This window comes from Cervus canadensis, chromosome 2 (assembly GCF_019320065.1).
Source record: "Cervus canadensis isolate Bull #8, Minnesota chromosome 2, ASM1932006v1, whole genome shotgun sequence".
NCBI lineage: Eukaryota > Metazoa > Chordata > Mammalia > Artiodactyla > Cervidae > Cervus > Cervus canadensis.
The window spans coordinates 107,169,773-107,184,520 of NC_057387.1; the positions used below are offsets into that span (position 1 = coordinate 107,169,773).

Below are 14,748 nucleotides of genomic sequence, written 5' to 3' on the forward strand. Positions count from 1 at the left end.
CAATTTTTGCATTTCTCTCCATATTTTACGAGGTTCCTGTCTCCCAGGTCTTCTCGTGCCTGTAGTTTGGATCTGCTCTTGTCCCATAGGAGGGTTGGGCCTGTCTCAGCAATGTCCACCTCCCTTCTGCCCCATCTAGGCTGCCCCAACGTGGCGGCTACAGGACAAACATCTCCAGCCACCCCACACGGCGGAGGATCATCCCCACCAGCTGGACACCAGGGTGATGGGCACCCTTTTCTCTCTCTCCTGAGCTCCAGACCAGATCCACCCCTGGACCTCCCTCAGCTGCAGGCCCAACCCGTTCTGTGTGGTCACCTCTCCTCCCGTACCAAGGGGTGGGGCTCAGCAAACCCCGCCTTTAGCCATCCCGACTCGCAAATCCATCTCCCAGCGGACAGTGTGACTCAAGTCCACCTTTTCTCACCGGGCTGAAACCTGGTTTAAATGCCACCTGGGTGCCAAGAGCGCCCACCCTGACTTCTCCCCTTGATTCTAAACTTGGATGTTCAACAGCTCAAAGTCCTCCCAATGGTCCAACACCGAACCGTGCCTTCCCCACCTCGGGAAACAGCATTATCACTCCAGCTGCTCAAACCAAAGATTCTCCTCCCTTCTTTCTCCACGGTAGCAAGTGCAGGGCTCAATTCACTGATGTCCCTCCAGGATGCTCCACACCGATGCCTGCCAACCCACCTTTCTTTCTCGAATCACTCCTGAACTTTTGCTCCCACTTCTACCCTTGCCCTCCTGCCTGGCACTCTCCACATGGCAGCTGCTTTGAGCTCTTAACCAATGTCCACTAAAAGCAGTGACCCCCCATCATCACAGGGGATAGAACCCAATGCCTCAGCTGGCCCCGCAGGCCCCTGTCCAGCCTCTGCCCACATCTCCACACTCACGCCCATCACGTTCCCCAGCTCATGGCTGGCCGACCCTTCTGTGGACCTTGCTGCCCCAGGACCTCTGCCTGAAAGCAGTTCCCTGTCAGATGAATGGCTCCGCCCTGTCAGTCAAGTCTTCGCTTAAATGTCACTCATCTGAGAGCCCTTCCCGACCCGCAACCTGGAAGAGGGCCAGGCCGTCACCCCATCATGTCACCCCATTTCGCCGTCCTCAGCCATGACCACTTCCTGGCTGTGTCTCTCCTCACCAGGATCTGGCTCTCTGGCAGCAGGGGCCGAGTCTCCCACTGCCTGGCACACAGTAGGAGCTTAATTAGGATCTGTGGAGCACACGGACTTCTCAGAAAGCCAGCAGAGACCTGGGCTGACCAAAGGAAACGGGCAGTAGCTGAAGTGTGAGTGGGGGGTGGGCAGGGGGAGAGAGTCGGGTACCTGGACCAACAGCTTGAGGCGCGTGATCCTCTGGAAAGGCAGGATGAGGAAGGAGGAGAGGGGCAGCCCCCTGCACTTGGGGTCCAACTCCAGCTGCGCGACCAGCTCCCGGAAGGCTGCCTTCTCCTGGCTGGGCACACGGATGAGAGCGTCGGTCTCGGGCGCGTGCGTGCTCAGCTGCCTCACTCGTGTCCAACTCTATGCGAACCCGTGGACGGTAGCCCGCCAGGCTCCTCTGTCCATGGGGATTCTCCAGGCAAGGATACTGGAGTGGGTTGCCATGCCCTCCTCCAGGGGGTCTTCCCCACCCAGTGATGGAACCCGCATCTCTTATGTCTCCTGCATTGGCAGGCGGGTTCTTTACCACTAGCACCACCTGGGAAGCCCTCTCTGGCTTGTAGGAGGCGTGAGTTGGACAGGCTTCCTCCCCATGCACAGCCTCATAGGAACCAGACAGCCCACAGGCACAGAGAATGTGTCCATGCATCCATTCCCTCTCTTTTTTTTTCTCTGCAAAGCAAACTGTTCATGTACGAGTCAAATAACAATAGTGACTTCACATGCCCAGCCCATGAAAACTTAGCAAAATATGTTGTTGTGTGGGAAGGCAAGAATTCCTCGCATGGCCAAGAGTATGAATCAGATGCATAATTCGACGATTTCCCCAGCAGGAAACGGTGGCAAGGTAAACCCACGTAGTGACAGGAGCAGGCAGCAGGCTGGAGATGGCTGCATGGAGAACCTGGGCTGCTCCAGCCCGGCGGGGACGTCTCTTCTGCAGACGGGTTGGGCAGTGGAAACCACAGCTGGAGGGCAGATGCAGGCCCGGGACTGCCCGTCACCAGGGACATGGCAGTCAGCCCAGAGAGTCTGCTCTCACGGGCCACACCAGTGGACCCCGGGGCACAGCAATATCCAGAGTCCTCACTTCCTGTGTGACTGTCTTCTCAATGCTTGTCCTCAAAACTGGCATCCAGATTCCCTCATATCCCCCTGCAAACCCCAAATGTCAAACACCTAAATCCCTGAGGGCTCAACCTTTAAAACACCCCCGGTGAACTGCACTGATGGAAACGCCCAGTGAAGCATAAAGTCCAGAGCCACCACCCGGAGAGTCCTAAGGTGCCTGTTGAGTGTGCTAAGAACATATCATCCGTTAAGCTGTGGTTGAAACATGGCACAGAATAGTGAAGAACTCAAAAGAGGCAAGTTGATGAAAAACTTCTCTCATCAACGGAAATCCCAAGGAAGTTTACAAAGTGGGCAGATTAGTAAAATTCAAGGGCTTTGGCTGGAGCGGGCTTCCCCGGTGGTGCAGTGATACAGAATCCATCTACCAATGCAGGAGACGCTGGTTTGATCCCTGGGTCGGGAAGATCCCCTGCAGAAGGGCATGGCAACCCACTCCAGTACACTGGCCCGGAGAATCCCATGGACAGAGGAGCCTGGCGGGCTACAGTCCATAGGGTCACAAAGAGTCGGACATGATGGAGCACACACGCAATCCAGATGCTGGAGAATCACCAAAAAGACTCTCTCCCCCAGTCCTTGCCTTTGTCTCTGATTCAAACCACTCTTGGGCCTTGAGTTGTCCTCTTGGCCTCAAGCTCCCTTTTCTAAACCTCCCAGAGCCCTGAGTGGCCGTCTGGACACAGGTTCAATGGGCACCCTGGCCGATGGTCCGGGGCCAGCATTTCCCCGGTGGCACCAAAAGCCCCAGCACGTGCCAGGCTTGGATGCTGTCCCGGGAAAGCAGAGGTCCAGGGACCACAGCTCAGGGTCAGTGTCAGAGGAGGGGGCTGCCCGGGCCGCGCCTCTGCGATGACCCCGCCCCCTGGCCACACTCACAGCAGCTGCTTGTAGGTCCTCTCCTGGTAGGTCTGGTTGCTGACGTAGGTGATGTAGACGGAGAAGTGGTCAGCGGCGTAGTGGTACACGATGTCACACACATCCGAGATAACGATGTTTTCCTCCATCCGGCGCTCCAGCTCCAAGAGGAACCTGGGGGGCAGCGTCTGGGTTAGGGGTGGGGGGGAGATTGAGGACCCGTCCTCACCAAACCAACACCACAGGAGGGCGTCCCCGCGAGCGGGCGTGTTCTATCACATCAAGGAATTACTTGTTCAGGTTTCCTGGTAAATGATAACATTTGGAACATTTGCTAAAGAGACCTCCTCTGTACCTGCGTACTGATGTGTTTATGAAGTGAGATGACGATGGGAATTCACTTTGGAATCCTCCCGTGGGTGGCGGCGGAGGGGGTGGATGGGGCCGTGGAAGAACCGAGATGCTGAAACGTGGGCTTGTTCTGCTGTCTCTACTTCTGCATGTTTGGGATTTTCCATAATAACATATAAACAAATCTGTAAACAAGTAGATACCCCTCTCCCAGCATGGGGGTGGAGCAGCAGAGGCCAAAGGGGTCTCCAAGATCGCTCTGGTCTCAGAAAGCTCTCCCCTCCCTAAGCCCACCTGGTGGGGACTGCCACAGGATCTGGGGGCTGCAAACAGGAAGGTGGGCTGTCCGTGTGCAGGAGGACCCACTCAGGAGGGTCCACGGAGAGCCACATGGGGAGCAGGGGCTCTGCTGCCCAAGTGCTATTTCTCATCAGAACAGGCGCGGTCGGACCCGCTGATAAAAGCTGAGTTTTAGCTGCAAACCTCCACAGAATAAGGTGCAAATGGTAAATGGATCTCTTATGGAAACCCACTCCACTGCTTTTGCCTAGAAAATCCCATGGACGGAGGAGTCTGGTAGGCTGCAGTCCATGGGATTGCTGAGAGTCAGACACGACTGAGCGACTTCACTTTTTCATGCAATGGAGAAGGAAGTGGCAACCCACTCCAGTGTTCTTGCCTGGAGAATCCCAGGGATGGGGGAGCCTGCTGGGCTGCCGTCTATGGGGTCGCACAGAGTCGGACATGACTGAAGCGACTTAGCAGCAGCAGCAGCAGCATCCTAACAGAATGACTGGAGCTCTTTTCTTCTTTGCGATGATCCGTCAGTAGATATCTATTCCTCCTCCACTTAAGCACATCCCATCCTTCTTGAGGCAAAATACAAGCACAGTTCCAATCACCACTTCCACAAAACTGGAGAGGAGAAAGTAACTCCAGGACTGCACTCCGACTTGCCCTCAGGGGATCTTGGACCCTGCAGGCGCCAAGCCAGGGCCTTGTGACATCAGGATAAAGAGCATGTCACCTGGACACCCCTGTGTCCAGTGTAGGCGCAGGACAGACAGAGCACCTGCACTGATGGAGGGACCTGCAGGCAGCAGTTCTGTCCGGGGGACGCAACCGGCCTTGTTGCTGGGAGGTGGGCAGTCTTTGGGTTTATGTATTTAGGTATATCTTTTGCCTTTTCATCTTTTCATGTGAGAGCTGGACCATAAGGAAGGCTGAGCACCGAAGAACGGACACTTTCGAACTGCGGTGTTGGAGAAGACGCTCGAGAGTCCCTTGGACAGCAAGGAGATCACACCAATCAATCTTAAAGAAAATCAACCCTGAATATTCACTGGAAGGACTGATGCTGAAGCTGAAGCTCCAATGCTTTGCCACCTGATGTGAAGAGCTACCTCACTGGAAAAGACCCTGATGCTGGGAAAGATTGAGGACAGGGGGAAAGGGGGATGACAGAGGATGAGATGGTTGGATGGCATCATCGACTCAATGGACAGGAGTTTGAGCAAACTCTGGGAGATAGTGAAAGACAGAGAAGCCTGGTGTGCTGCAGACCATGGGGTCACAAAGAGTCAGACGTGACTTAGCGACTGAACAACAACAATTTAGTTATAGCTTATTAAAGAAAACTCCAAAGATTCAAAGCAGAGAAGCCAGTATAGCAGGCATGCACCCCAGGTGCACCCCAGGTGAGAAGGAGGGACTGTAAGGCGCCCCACAAGGACTGGGGCGCTGGCTTACCGCTCGCTGACGGCCATGACGTCCAGCACGTTGGAGAAGAGGATGTGGGCCTCGGATGGGTGCAGGATCTTCTTCAGCCTCTCGTTCTCCATGAAATGGGACACCAGCAGGTTCAGGCTTTTATAGTAGGAGGCCTCAGAAGTGATGAGCTCGAACATGGCCTGGGACACCGGGCAAAGTGGATGAGAGGAGGGCCAATGGTCAGCACCCAGGGCTCACCTTTCCCCACACTCAGACAGATGAAAGTGAAAGTCACTGAGTCGTGTCTGACTGTTTGCGACCCCATGGACTATATACAGTCCATGGCATTCTCCAGGCCAGAATACTGGAGTGGGCAGCCTTTCCCTTCTCCAGGGGATCTTCCCAACCCAGGCATCGAACCCAGGTCTCCCACATCGCAGGCAGATTCTTTACCAGCTGAGCCACAAGGGAAGCCCAAGAATACTGGAGTGGGTAGCCTATCCCTTCTCCAGAGGATCTTTCTGACCCAGGAATTGAACCAGAGTCTCCTGCATTGCAGGTGGATTCTTCACCAGCTGAGCTACCAGGGAGGCCCCTCAGACAGATGCAAAGGTTTTATTTTATTTTTGGCCGCAATGTGCAACTTGCAGGATCTTAGTTCCCCAAGCAGGGATCGAGTCCACTGGACCACCAGGGAATTCCCCAGATGCAAAGGTGGCCAGCACCCTTTCAGAGACCGCTCGCCTGCTCACAGTAGTGAAGCTGGAGACGCCCTCGTGTCCAAGGTCAAACCTGAGAGGTCATCCATTCATCAGAGCTCCGACAGCTGCCAAGGGTGACGCAGGGCTGCTTCCTGGTGCAGAATGGGTGGGAGAGAGAGCCCCACTTCTGTACACCCAGAAAAACGTTTAGAAGGAAGCAGGTCATGATGTCGACCACAGGTGTCAACAGGGGGTGGAATTTGAGGGTGAATTTCACTCTTTTTCTTTTTTAAAAAAATTTCTTTATTTTTTTATTTTTGGCTGTGCTGGGTCTTCACTGCTGCACGGGCCTTTCTCTAGTTGCAGCAAGTGGGTGCTACTCTCTAGCTGTGGTGCCCAGCCTTCTCATTGTGGTGGCTTCTCTTGTTGCAGAGCACAGGCTCTAGGCAGGCGGGCCTCAGTAGTTGTGATTCCCAGGCTCTAGCACAGGCTCAACAGTTATGGCGCACAGGCTTACCTGCTCCGTGGCACGTGGGATCTTCCCGGGCCAGGGATCGAACTCCTGTCTTCTGCATTGGCAGGCAAATTCTTTACCACTGAGCCACCAGGGAAGCCCAACTCTTTTCTTTTTACCCTTTCAACTGTCTGAGCACTGAAGAATGAGCATAGATTATTTCTTTCACGGTCTGATCTTATAATGTAATCAATAAAGCAAACTTCATTTTGAAGAAGAGAGAAAAAAGAGAAATCCATAATCCAATAAAATTTTTGGAGGCACCGTCCTCTCTATCATGCTTATTGTGTGATTATTGAGCCTCTGAAACAACAAACTCACTGGACCTCTGTTCCTCATGTGTTGTCTGTGAAGCAGGGTGGCAATGCCAGCTCACCCTCCTTCGCCACTCACAAGCAAACCCATGAGCCTTCCTGAGGCCACCCTGGGGCCAGCCTTACCTTCCTCCTCCCCCCCATCTCCCTCTGCTGTTCCCCAACCTAGGATGGGTTCAGGTCCCACTGTGGCCCCCCAGCAGGGATGGTCTAGTGGGGTGAATTGTGACTGCCCCTCCAAAGCTGTGGGGTTTCCCCAGTGGTTTGGTGGTAAAGAATCCACCTGCCAATGGAGCAGACGTGGATTTGATGCCTGGGTTGGAAAGATCTCCTGGAGAAGGAAATGGCAACCCACTCCAGTATTCTCACCTGGGAAATTCCATGGACAGAGGAGCCTGGCGGGCTATACAGTGCATGGGTTTGCAGAGTCGGACATGACTGAGCAACTAAACAACTCCTCCACACCTGGGTCTACATCCCACCCGCTAGCACCTGCGAATGGGAACCTGTTTGGCAAAAGGGTCTTTGCACATTAAGTTATGGATGTCAAGGTGAGGAGACCATCCTGGATTGAGGTCTAAATCCAATGACGGGTGTCCTTGTAAGAGAGATGCAGAGAGAGAGACACAGGGAAGAAGGCCAGGTGAGGACCCAGGCAGAGACAGGAGCGATGCTGCCTCAAGTCCAGGGGCACACGGAGCCACCGGAAGCGGAAGAGGCGGAACCTGTGGACACCTCGATTTCAGGCTTCTGGCCTCTGCAACTGGGGGAGAATTAATTACCACCCAGTTTGTGGTCATTTGTTACAGCGGCCTCAGGGAAAGAAACAGACAGACAGAGGAGGGCTGGGAGCCAGGAGAGCAATGAACGCTGGGGGCCCTGGTCCCTTCCCAGTGTCCTGACACCCCCCCCCCCCATGTCTCACACCTCCATCCTCCCCACTGGCTGGAACCCTGATCCAGGGTTCAAGACTCTGGTAATGAACACTAGCGCTCCCAGGGCCGGGAGGGATGCTGGAAGGAAGGGAGGTGGGCAGGGAGAGGGAGGGAGGACCAGTATGTGCCCCAGACACACAAGGCGCTTTCCCACTTCATCCTCACTGGCCCCCAGGAAGGACACACGGAAGGTCCCATTTTACTAAAAGGAAACGGACGTAGAGGTTAAGTAATGCCCCCGAAGTTACCATTGCAGGGCGCAAGACTCAACCCAAGGGTTTTCCAAGTTCTGGGCTCTGCCCCCCACTACCCACCCCTCACAACTTAAGATGCAGACAACGCTGGGGATCCAGTGGGGTCTGTAGGCAGCCTGCCGGGCAGCTACTCTGCTGCCTCCATGCAAAGCTCAAACAGCCGACCTAGCAAAGTGCTTTAAAATAAGCGGCATATCGGCAAGTTGGGCATGCCTAACAGCATAAACGGGATCTGGCCATGGCACTAGTGGTAAAGAACCCGCCTGCCAGTGCAGGGGACGTAAGAGACAAGGGTTCGATCTCCGGTTCGGGAAGATCCCCTGGAGGAGGGCATGGCAACCCATTCCAGTGCCTGGAGAATCCCATGGACAGAGAGGCCTGGTGGGCTACAATCCACAGGGTTGCAGAGTCGGACACGACTGGAGCGACTTAGCCCAGCATTGCAGAGCAACAGCCTAAACCTGCCCAGCACCAATAAGAAAGTTCCCACACACACACACACCACTGCCGGGTGGCCCACCAGTGACAGGCCGCGGGCCACCAGCCCAGGAGAACCCTGTCTCCCCACCTGTGTCTGTGCCTCATGCAAGACAATGTGACGAGGCGCTGAAATGAGCCCGCGGCCTCTCTGTCCCCAAGGCACGCGTGGTCGGTCTGCTGAAAGACTCAAAACCACACACAGCACGTCCTGCTGGCCTCACCTGTGTCTGAGCTGAGGCCCTGGCACGGAAGGCCCCACCCTCTGCTCTGCCAGTGTTCACCAAGCCCTGCCCGGCAAGGCTGCACTGGGCAGGAAGTTCCCGGAAGCGCCTCTGTTACAGGGGCTGAAACAAATCACTTTTCCTGCTGCTAAATTTAAGTTACTTAAGAAAAGGTCAAGCCATTAGAGCTTGCTAGTTCTAAGCAAATATAACCGAAAATAAAAAACACCCCAAACCAAGACGGATGAGTGCTGCAGATACCGAGAGAGGAAAAGGACACCGGTCCCAGGGTGAGCCCCTCAGATAAGGTGTGTCTGCTGAACCCCGTCTCCCCGGGGACGCCCCTGAAGCACAGCTGGGGTCGCAGGTGGGAAAGGTGCCCAGATCGCAGACAGCATCTCATCCTGATCCCCTGGAGGACACGGGGCCAGAGGCCGCTGGGCAGAGGCAGGCGGGCCACTCAGCCACTGACACACTGCAGGCGTTGGGCCTGAATCACCGCTAATTGATACCGGCTGTGCCCATTCACTGCAAGCTCACCCCCTCTTTCTCCGTTTATAGGGTGATTAGTCATCTGTGGATTTTAGTTTTCCAGGATGTTTGTCTTTATTACTTGCCACATCAATATGGTTGTCTTTTCCTCATCAATATTATTTTCATCCTCATTCATTCAAGCCTTTGAATGGGCGTGTGGAGTTGACAGGGATCCAGGCCCTGCTCATTTATTTACTCATCCATCCACTCATTCATTCATTCACTCATCCAGTCATTCACTCACTCATTCATTCATTCATTCACTCACTCACTCATTCATTCACTCATTCATCCATTCATTCACCACTCAATCTTCCATTCATCTTCTCATTCATCCACTCATTCAAGCAATCATTCATCCATCCAATCATTCATTCATTCATTCATCCATTCATTCATTCATACATCCACTCATTCGTTCATCCATCCACTTGTTTGTCCACTCATTCATTCATTCATCCAGCCACTCATTCATCCATTCACTCACCATTCACTCATTCATTCACTCAGTCAATCTTCCATTCATCTTCTCATCCATCCATTCATTCATTCACTCATTTGATCAATCATCATCCACTCATTCGTTTGTCCACTCATTCATTCATCCATCCATCCACTCATTCACTCACTAGTCCATGAACTGGTCCAGGCCCCCAGCACTTCTCCTCTGTGAACCCCACGGACTCGCCTGCTGCCTGGCACACTTCCTCAGGACCTCCCTGGTGGCCCAGTGGTTAAGACTCCATCTTCCAATGCAGGGGACACGGGTTCCATCCCTGGTCGGGGAACTAAGATCCCACATGCCGCAGGGAAACGAAGCCCTCGCGGCAACTACTGAGCCTGTGTGCTCTAGAGCCCGCATGCCACAGCTAGAGAGAAGCCTGAACCACAACTAGAGAAGCCTGCACGCCACAAAGAAGATCCAAATGCTGCAACTAAGACCCGAAGCAGCCGAATAGATTTTTAAAAAAAAATCGCACTGGGGAGAAAAAGGCTGAGTTGCAAGAACTGCGGACCACTCCCCGATGCCCCTTTGCCAGCATGGGCATCACTTTCTGTCCAAACCCAGGAAACTCTTGGCCGTGTTTCTCTCTTAGTCATCACCGTCCTGTCTGAGACACGTCAACGGGTGTGACACTTCACTGATAAACACTGACCATAAATGTCCTGTTCTCTCCACCTTGTTTATGCAGCGTTGTCAGAGACAAAACACCAGTGAGCGAAGGACAGTAACAGCTGCTGCCTGTCCAGCTCCCACCCTGCACCTGGTGTCCTGCTGGGTACCCCCAACGTGTCACCTCCCTCGGTCCTTACTACAGCCCTGGAGATCCCCTGACGGTCCCTGCTGTGTGGATGAGGGTGTCACAGAGCTTGTGAGCGGCAAAACCAAGGTTCACACCTCCTCCTTTGATCTCAGGGCTCTGTGCCTGGACTGCCCTGCTAGGGACGCCCTTCCGCACACACACGCCCAGGCTTTCCCGAAAGCCCACAGGCTGGTGGTGGCGCGGGGCCACTGTCCCCTCTCCTTGCAGGTCGACGTGATGTCACTTGTGTAGAAGCTCCCTCCTTCCCACCCTCAATTATTGGCTCTTTCCGGCTAATTGTCTTTTTAGCTTTACATGGTGCTTTCAAGTAGGTGCATGCATGTGCGTGCTAAGTCGCTTCAGGCGTGTCCGACTCTGTGCAACCCTATGGATTGTAGTCCGCCAGACTCCTGTTTGTCTAATTCTCCAGCCAAGAATACTGGAGTGGGTTGCCATGCCCTCTTCCAGGGGATCTTCCCAACCTGGAGAGCGAACCTGGTAAATCAGTCACTTTACCGACTGAGCCACCAGGGAATCCCTTTCAAGTAGGTGCTTGAGACAGTGTGTTAAGGGAGAACCTCTAAACCAGCTCTCAGATGGGAACCAGGCCTGGCACCGAGGGATGGAGCTTACTCCTGTACTGCCCATGGCTCACAACCTCCACCCGAAGCCTTGGCTCCCAGACCCCTCCTCCTCGCGGCCGTGGGCCTCTCTTCCCAAGGATGCCATTAGCTGTGCCCGCCATTCGGCCTCCTTTCCTGGCTCCAGCTGGACTGGACGCCTGATGTCCCATCTCCTCTACCATCTGGCTTCCTGAAAGGCGTGGCCCCGGTCAGCACACAGGAGACTCCATGTGTTTGCTGAGCACCACTAGGAGCTGTGGGCTCTGGGGATCCTGAGATGACCAAGACCTGATCCCTGCCCCCAGCAGGGTGGCCGGCCCAGGAGGCCACCCTGCTGGGGGGCTGGGGTCGGTGACACCGTCTGCCCTCCCCAGCTCACTCGTTCCATAGACATGTGCCCAGAGTCACCTCCAGGTAGTGTATGGGCTCAGTGCTGGCGACACAGAGGGACCACAAATTGGGCACAGCCAACGACAGCTCTGCAGGGATGTCCACAGTGAGTGGGGCGGGGGGGCTTCACCTTGGCAGGCGAGGGGGAAGTCCGCCAGCCAGAGACAGCAGGCTTCCAGAAGGGGCTGTCAAGAGTCAAAGAACCGATAAGAGTTAGCCGGACAAAAAAGGGAGGGGGGACACGTGTACCCCAATGTTCATCACAGCACTGTTTACAACAGCCAGGACATAGAAGCAACCTAGATGTCCATCAGCAGATGACTGGATAAGAAAGCTGTGGTACATATACACAATGGAATATTACTCAGCTATTAAAAAGAATGCATTTGAATCAGTTCTAATGAGGTGGATGAAACTGGAGTCTATTATACAGAGTGAAGTAAGTTAGAAAGAAAAACACCAGTACATTATATTAATGCATATATATGGAATTTAGTAAGATGGTAACAATGACCCTATATGCGAGATAGCAAAAGAGAAACAGATATAAAGAACAGACTTTTGGCCTTCATGGGAGAAGGTGAGGGTGCGATGATTTGAGAGAATAGCATTAAAACATGAATATCATCATATGCAGAACAGATCACCAGTCCAAGTTTGACGCAGAGAAAAAAAGAGGGGGAAGTCCCACATATCTCAGCCTGACCCCATGACCACATGTTTGTGAAAATGCAGATTCCCAGGCGCCTCCCCAGACCCACGCATAAACCTGTCCTTCCAGAAGATCCCCAGGCGGTTCTGAGGCGTGGCAGAGTCTGAGACCCCGGTGTCAGGGCTGGGGTGTTCCCCAGCTCCAGAGCCTCCCCGCATACCTTTCTTTCTCATGTATCACGTGAGTGCTAAGCCCTGGGCACCTGCCCAATACCTAACTTCCCCACAGTGCTGCTTCCTGGAGAGTGGGGGGAGGCAGAGAGAAAGCTGTCCGAGGCCAGCTCTGCCCTCTGCTCCGGCCCTTGAGTCCTGCTGCCGCCAGCCGCGGCCACTCTGGGTGGATTCGTGTCCTCCCGCCGCCAGGCCTTGCTTCCCGCGTGACACGACTGTCCAGGCACAAAGCTGTGCCCACTTCTGCGGCTAGAGAAGTAACTCAAACCCCGCAGGCACTAGGGTGGACAGAAGCGACTCCGAAAAGGCTTGCAGTTAAGAAGCGGCCCTTAGAGCACCTCTTTTTATCCTTGATTAATGACGATGCAGCTGGAGTTCATTCAGAGCCCAGGCCGAGTCCTGCTGCAGCGTGGTGTCTAGTCCGTGTGAGAAATGCAAGGAGGGCCGCCATGGGGGCCACGGGGCCTCGGTGTCACCCTGGGAGCTGACAGCTACTCCCCCGCTCGCTGTGGGACTACAGGTCACACTTAACCTGCAGGCCCCGGGGGGCCTGGTGTGCCCCCACACTAACCAAGCCTGGTGTGCCCAAACCCAAGCCTTGGCAAGCTCACACACATCACAAGCCGATTGTTAGTTTTTTCTCAAGATGGCTTGGTACCAAAACAGATACAGATTTGAAAAGACACATGCTAGAGAAAATGCTCAGCCTCATTCACAACAAGAGAAATGCAAAGTAAAACCACAACGCGGCATCATTTATGTCCAGCTCACAAGATAAACCTGTCGGATGTTGTACCTCACTGGTCAGAGTGAGCCAGCACCTTCACACACAGCTGAAGTGTGAAGACAGCCTGGTGATAAGGTCTCAAAATTTCAAAAGTATATAACCTTTCACCCAACAGTTTCACTTGGCAATTCCTACAGTATGCCATTGTATAGAGCTGTCTTTTATTATTATAAATAACACTGTAATGAACATCCTGGATACACAACATTTCTAGTTGCAAATGTCCATCAACAGGGGACTGGTTGAATCGATAATGGAATATCATAAGCAGGGGAGCTCCATAAAGCTTAAAAAGAGAGAGAGAGAGAAGAAAAAAAAATTGGGAACTCTCCTTGGGCTGATCTGGAAAAACTGTCAAAACATTTTGGCACATTGGATAAGAATCCGCCTGCCAAAGCAGGGGACATGGGTTCGATCCCTGGTCTGGGAAGATTCGACATGTCACAGAGTAACTAAGCCCGTGTGCCCAGAGCCTGTGCTTTGCAACAGAGAACCCATCACAGAAGCCCAAGCTCCACAACTAGACAGTAGACCCCGCTTGCTGCAACTGGAGAAAGCCTGTGAAGAGCAATGAAGACCCTAGCGCAACCAAACATAAATAGCTTATTATTTGTGTAACACACACAGATACTGGCCCCAACGGCCAGGGGTTAGACAGGGAGGCTTTTTTCACCATAATTCTGTTTGCTCTGTTGGAAATTTATGTCAAGTGAGTAAGTTATGTATCCAACAGATTTATTTTAAAAATGCTAAATGGTAACATCACTTTGTTAAAACAGGTATGTGCGTGCTCAGCCACTTCAGTCATGTCCAACTCTTTGTGACCCCATTGTAGCCCACCAGGCTCCTCTGTCCATGGATTCTTCAGGCAAGAATACTGGAGTGGGTTGCCATGCCCTCCTCCAGGGGATCTTCCCAATCCAGAAACTGAATCAGTGTTTCTAATGTTTCCTGCATTGCCAGGCAGGTTCTTTACCACTAGCACCACCTGGAAAGCCCAAAATAGGTATAAATGCTTGCAGTATCTGATGTTTTGGGTGATGGCTACTGTCCATCTTAAAGCATGGGACAATTGGGGACTAATTTGCTGAATTATTTGGGGTTTATCCTACAGAGACAAATATATGACTCAATGAAGGTTGGTAAATAAAACAACCATGACTTAATTTTCTGATAGAAGTATATCATTAAAAAACACGAGCAGTTTCCTAGTCAAATGGACAGTCTTCTTTTGGGGGGAGAAAAAAAGAAAGAAAGTATATTTATATTTAAGTACTAAGTTGTAAAAACAGGTTGAAAAGCGACAAAAACACAACTCTGATTTCAGAGGCTGATCAGACTCAGACTGCAAGTCCCACCCAAACTGGCTAGCGCCCTGGGAAGTCCCCTTCCACCTTGTTCCCAGGGGAATGGAATTGGGAAATTAGTTCAGACACGTATGGGCGGTGTCACCACCGTGCCAGCCGGGGCGTGTGCGTGCATCCTTGTTTCCATGGAGATGCTCGAAATATCATGCCCTGCTCAACTTTTTGAGCTCTATACAGCCAGTCCCCCAAGATCATGGGGACTTCGTCTTTATCTGGT

At 53.1% G+C, this 14,748-nt stretch overlaps 1 protein-coding gene across 2 annotated transcripts in view; it reads right to left on the minus strand.

Annotated features, from left to right (window-relative positions):
* The window catches only part of NGEF (neuronal guanine nucleotide exchange factor), a 120,147-nt gene that overhangs the window by 9,673 nt on the left and 95,726 nt on the right, over positions 1-14,748 (minus strand). For both annotated transcript variants that reach the window (XM_043462011.1, XM_043462013.1), the window contains 3 exons: positions 5,265-5,425; positions 3,186-3,338; positions 1,338-1,467 (listed from right to left, as the gene is read on the minus strand). In XM_043462011.1, coding sequence (XP_043317946.1) covers positions 1,338-1,467; positions 3,186-3,338; positions 5,265-5,425 — 444 coding nt within the window. The remainder of the gene's footprint in view (positions 1-1,337; positions 1,468-3,185; positions 3,339-5,264; positions 5,426-14,748) is intronic.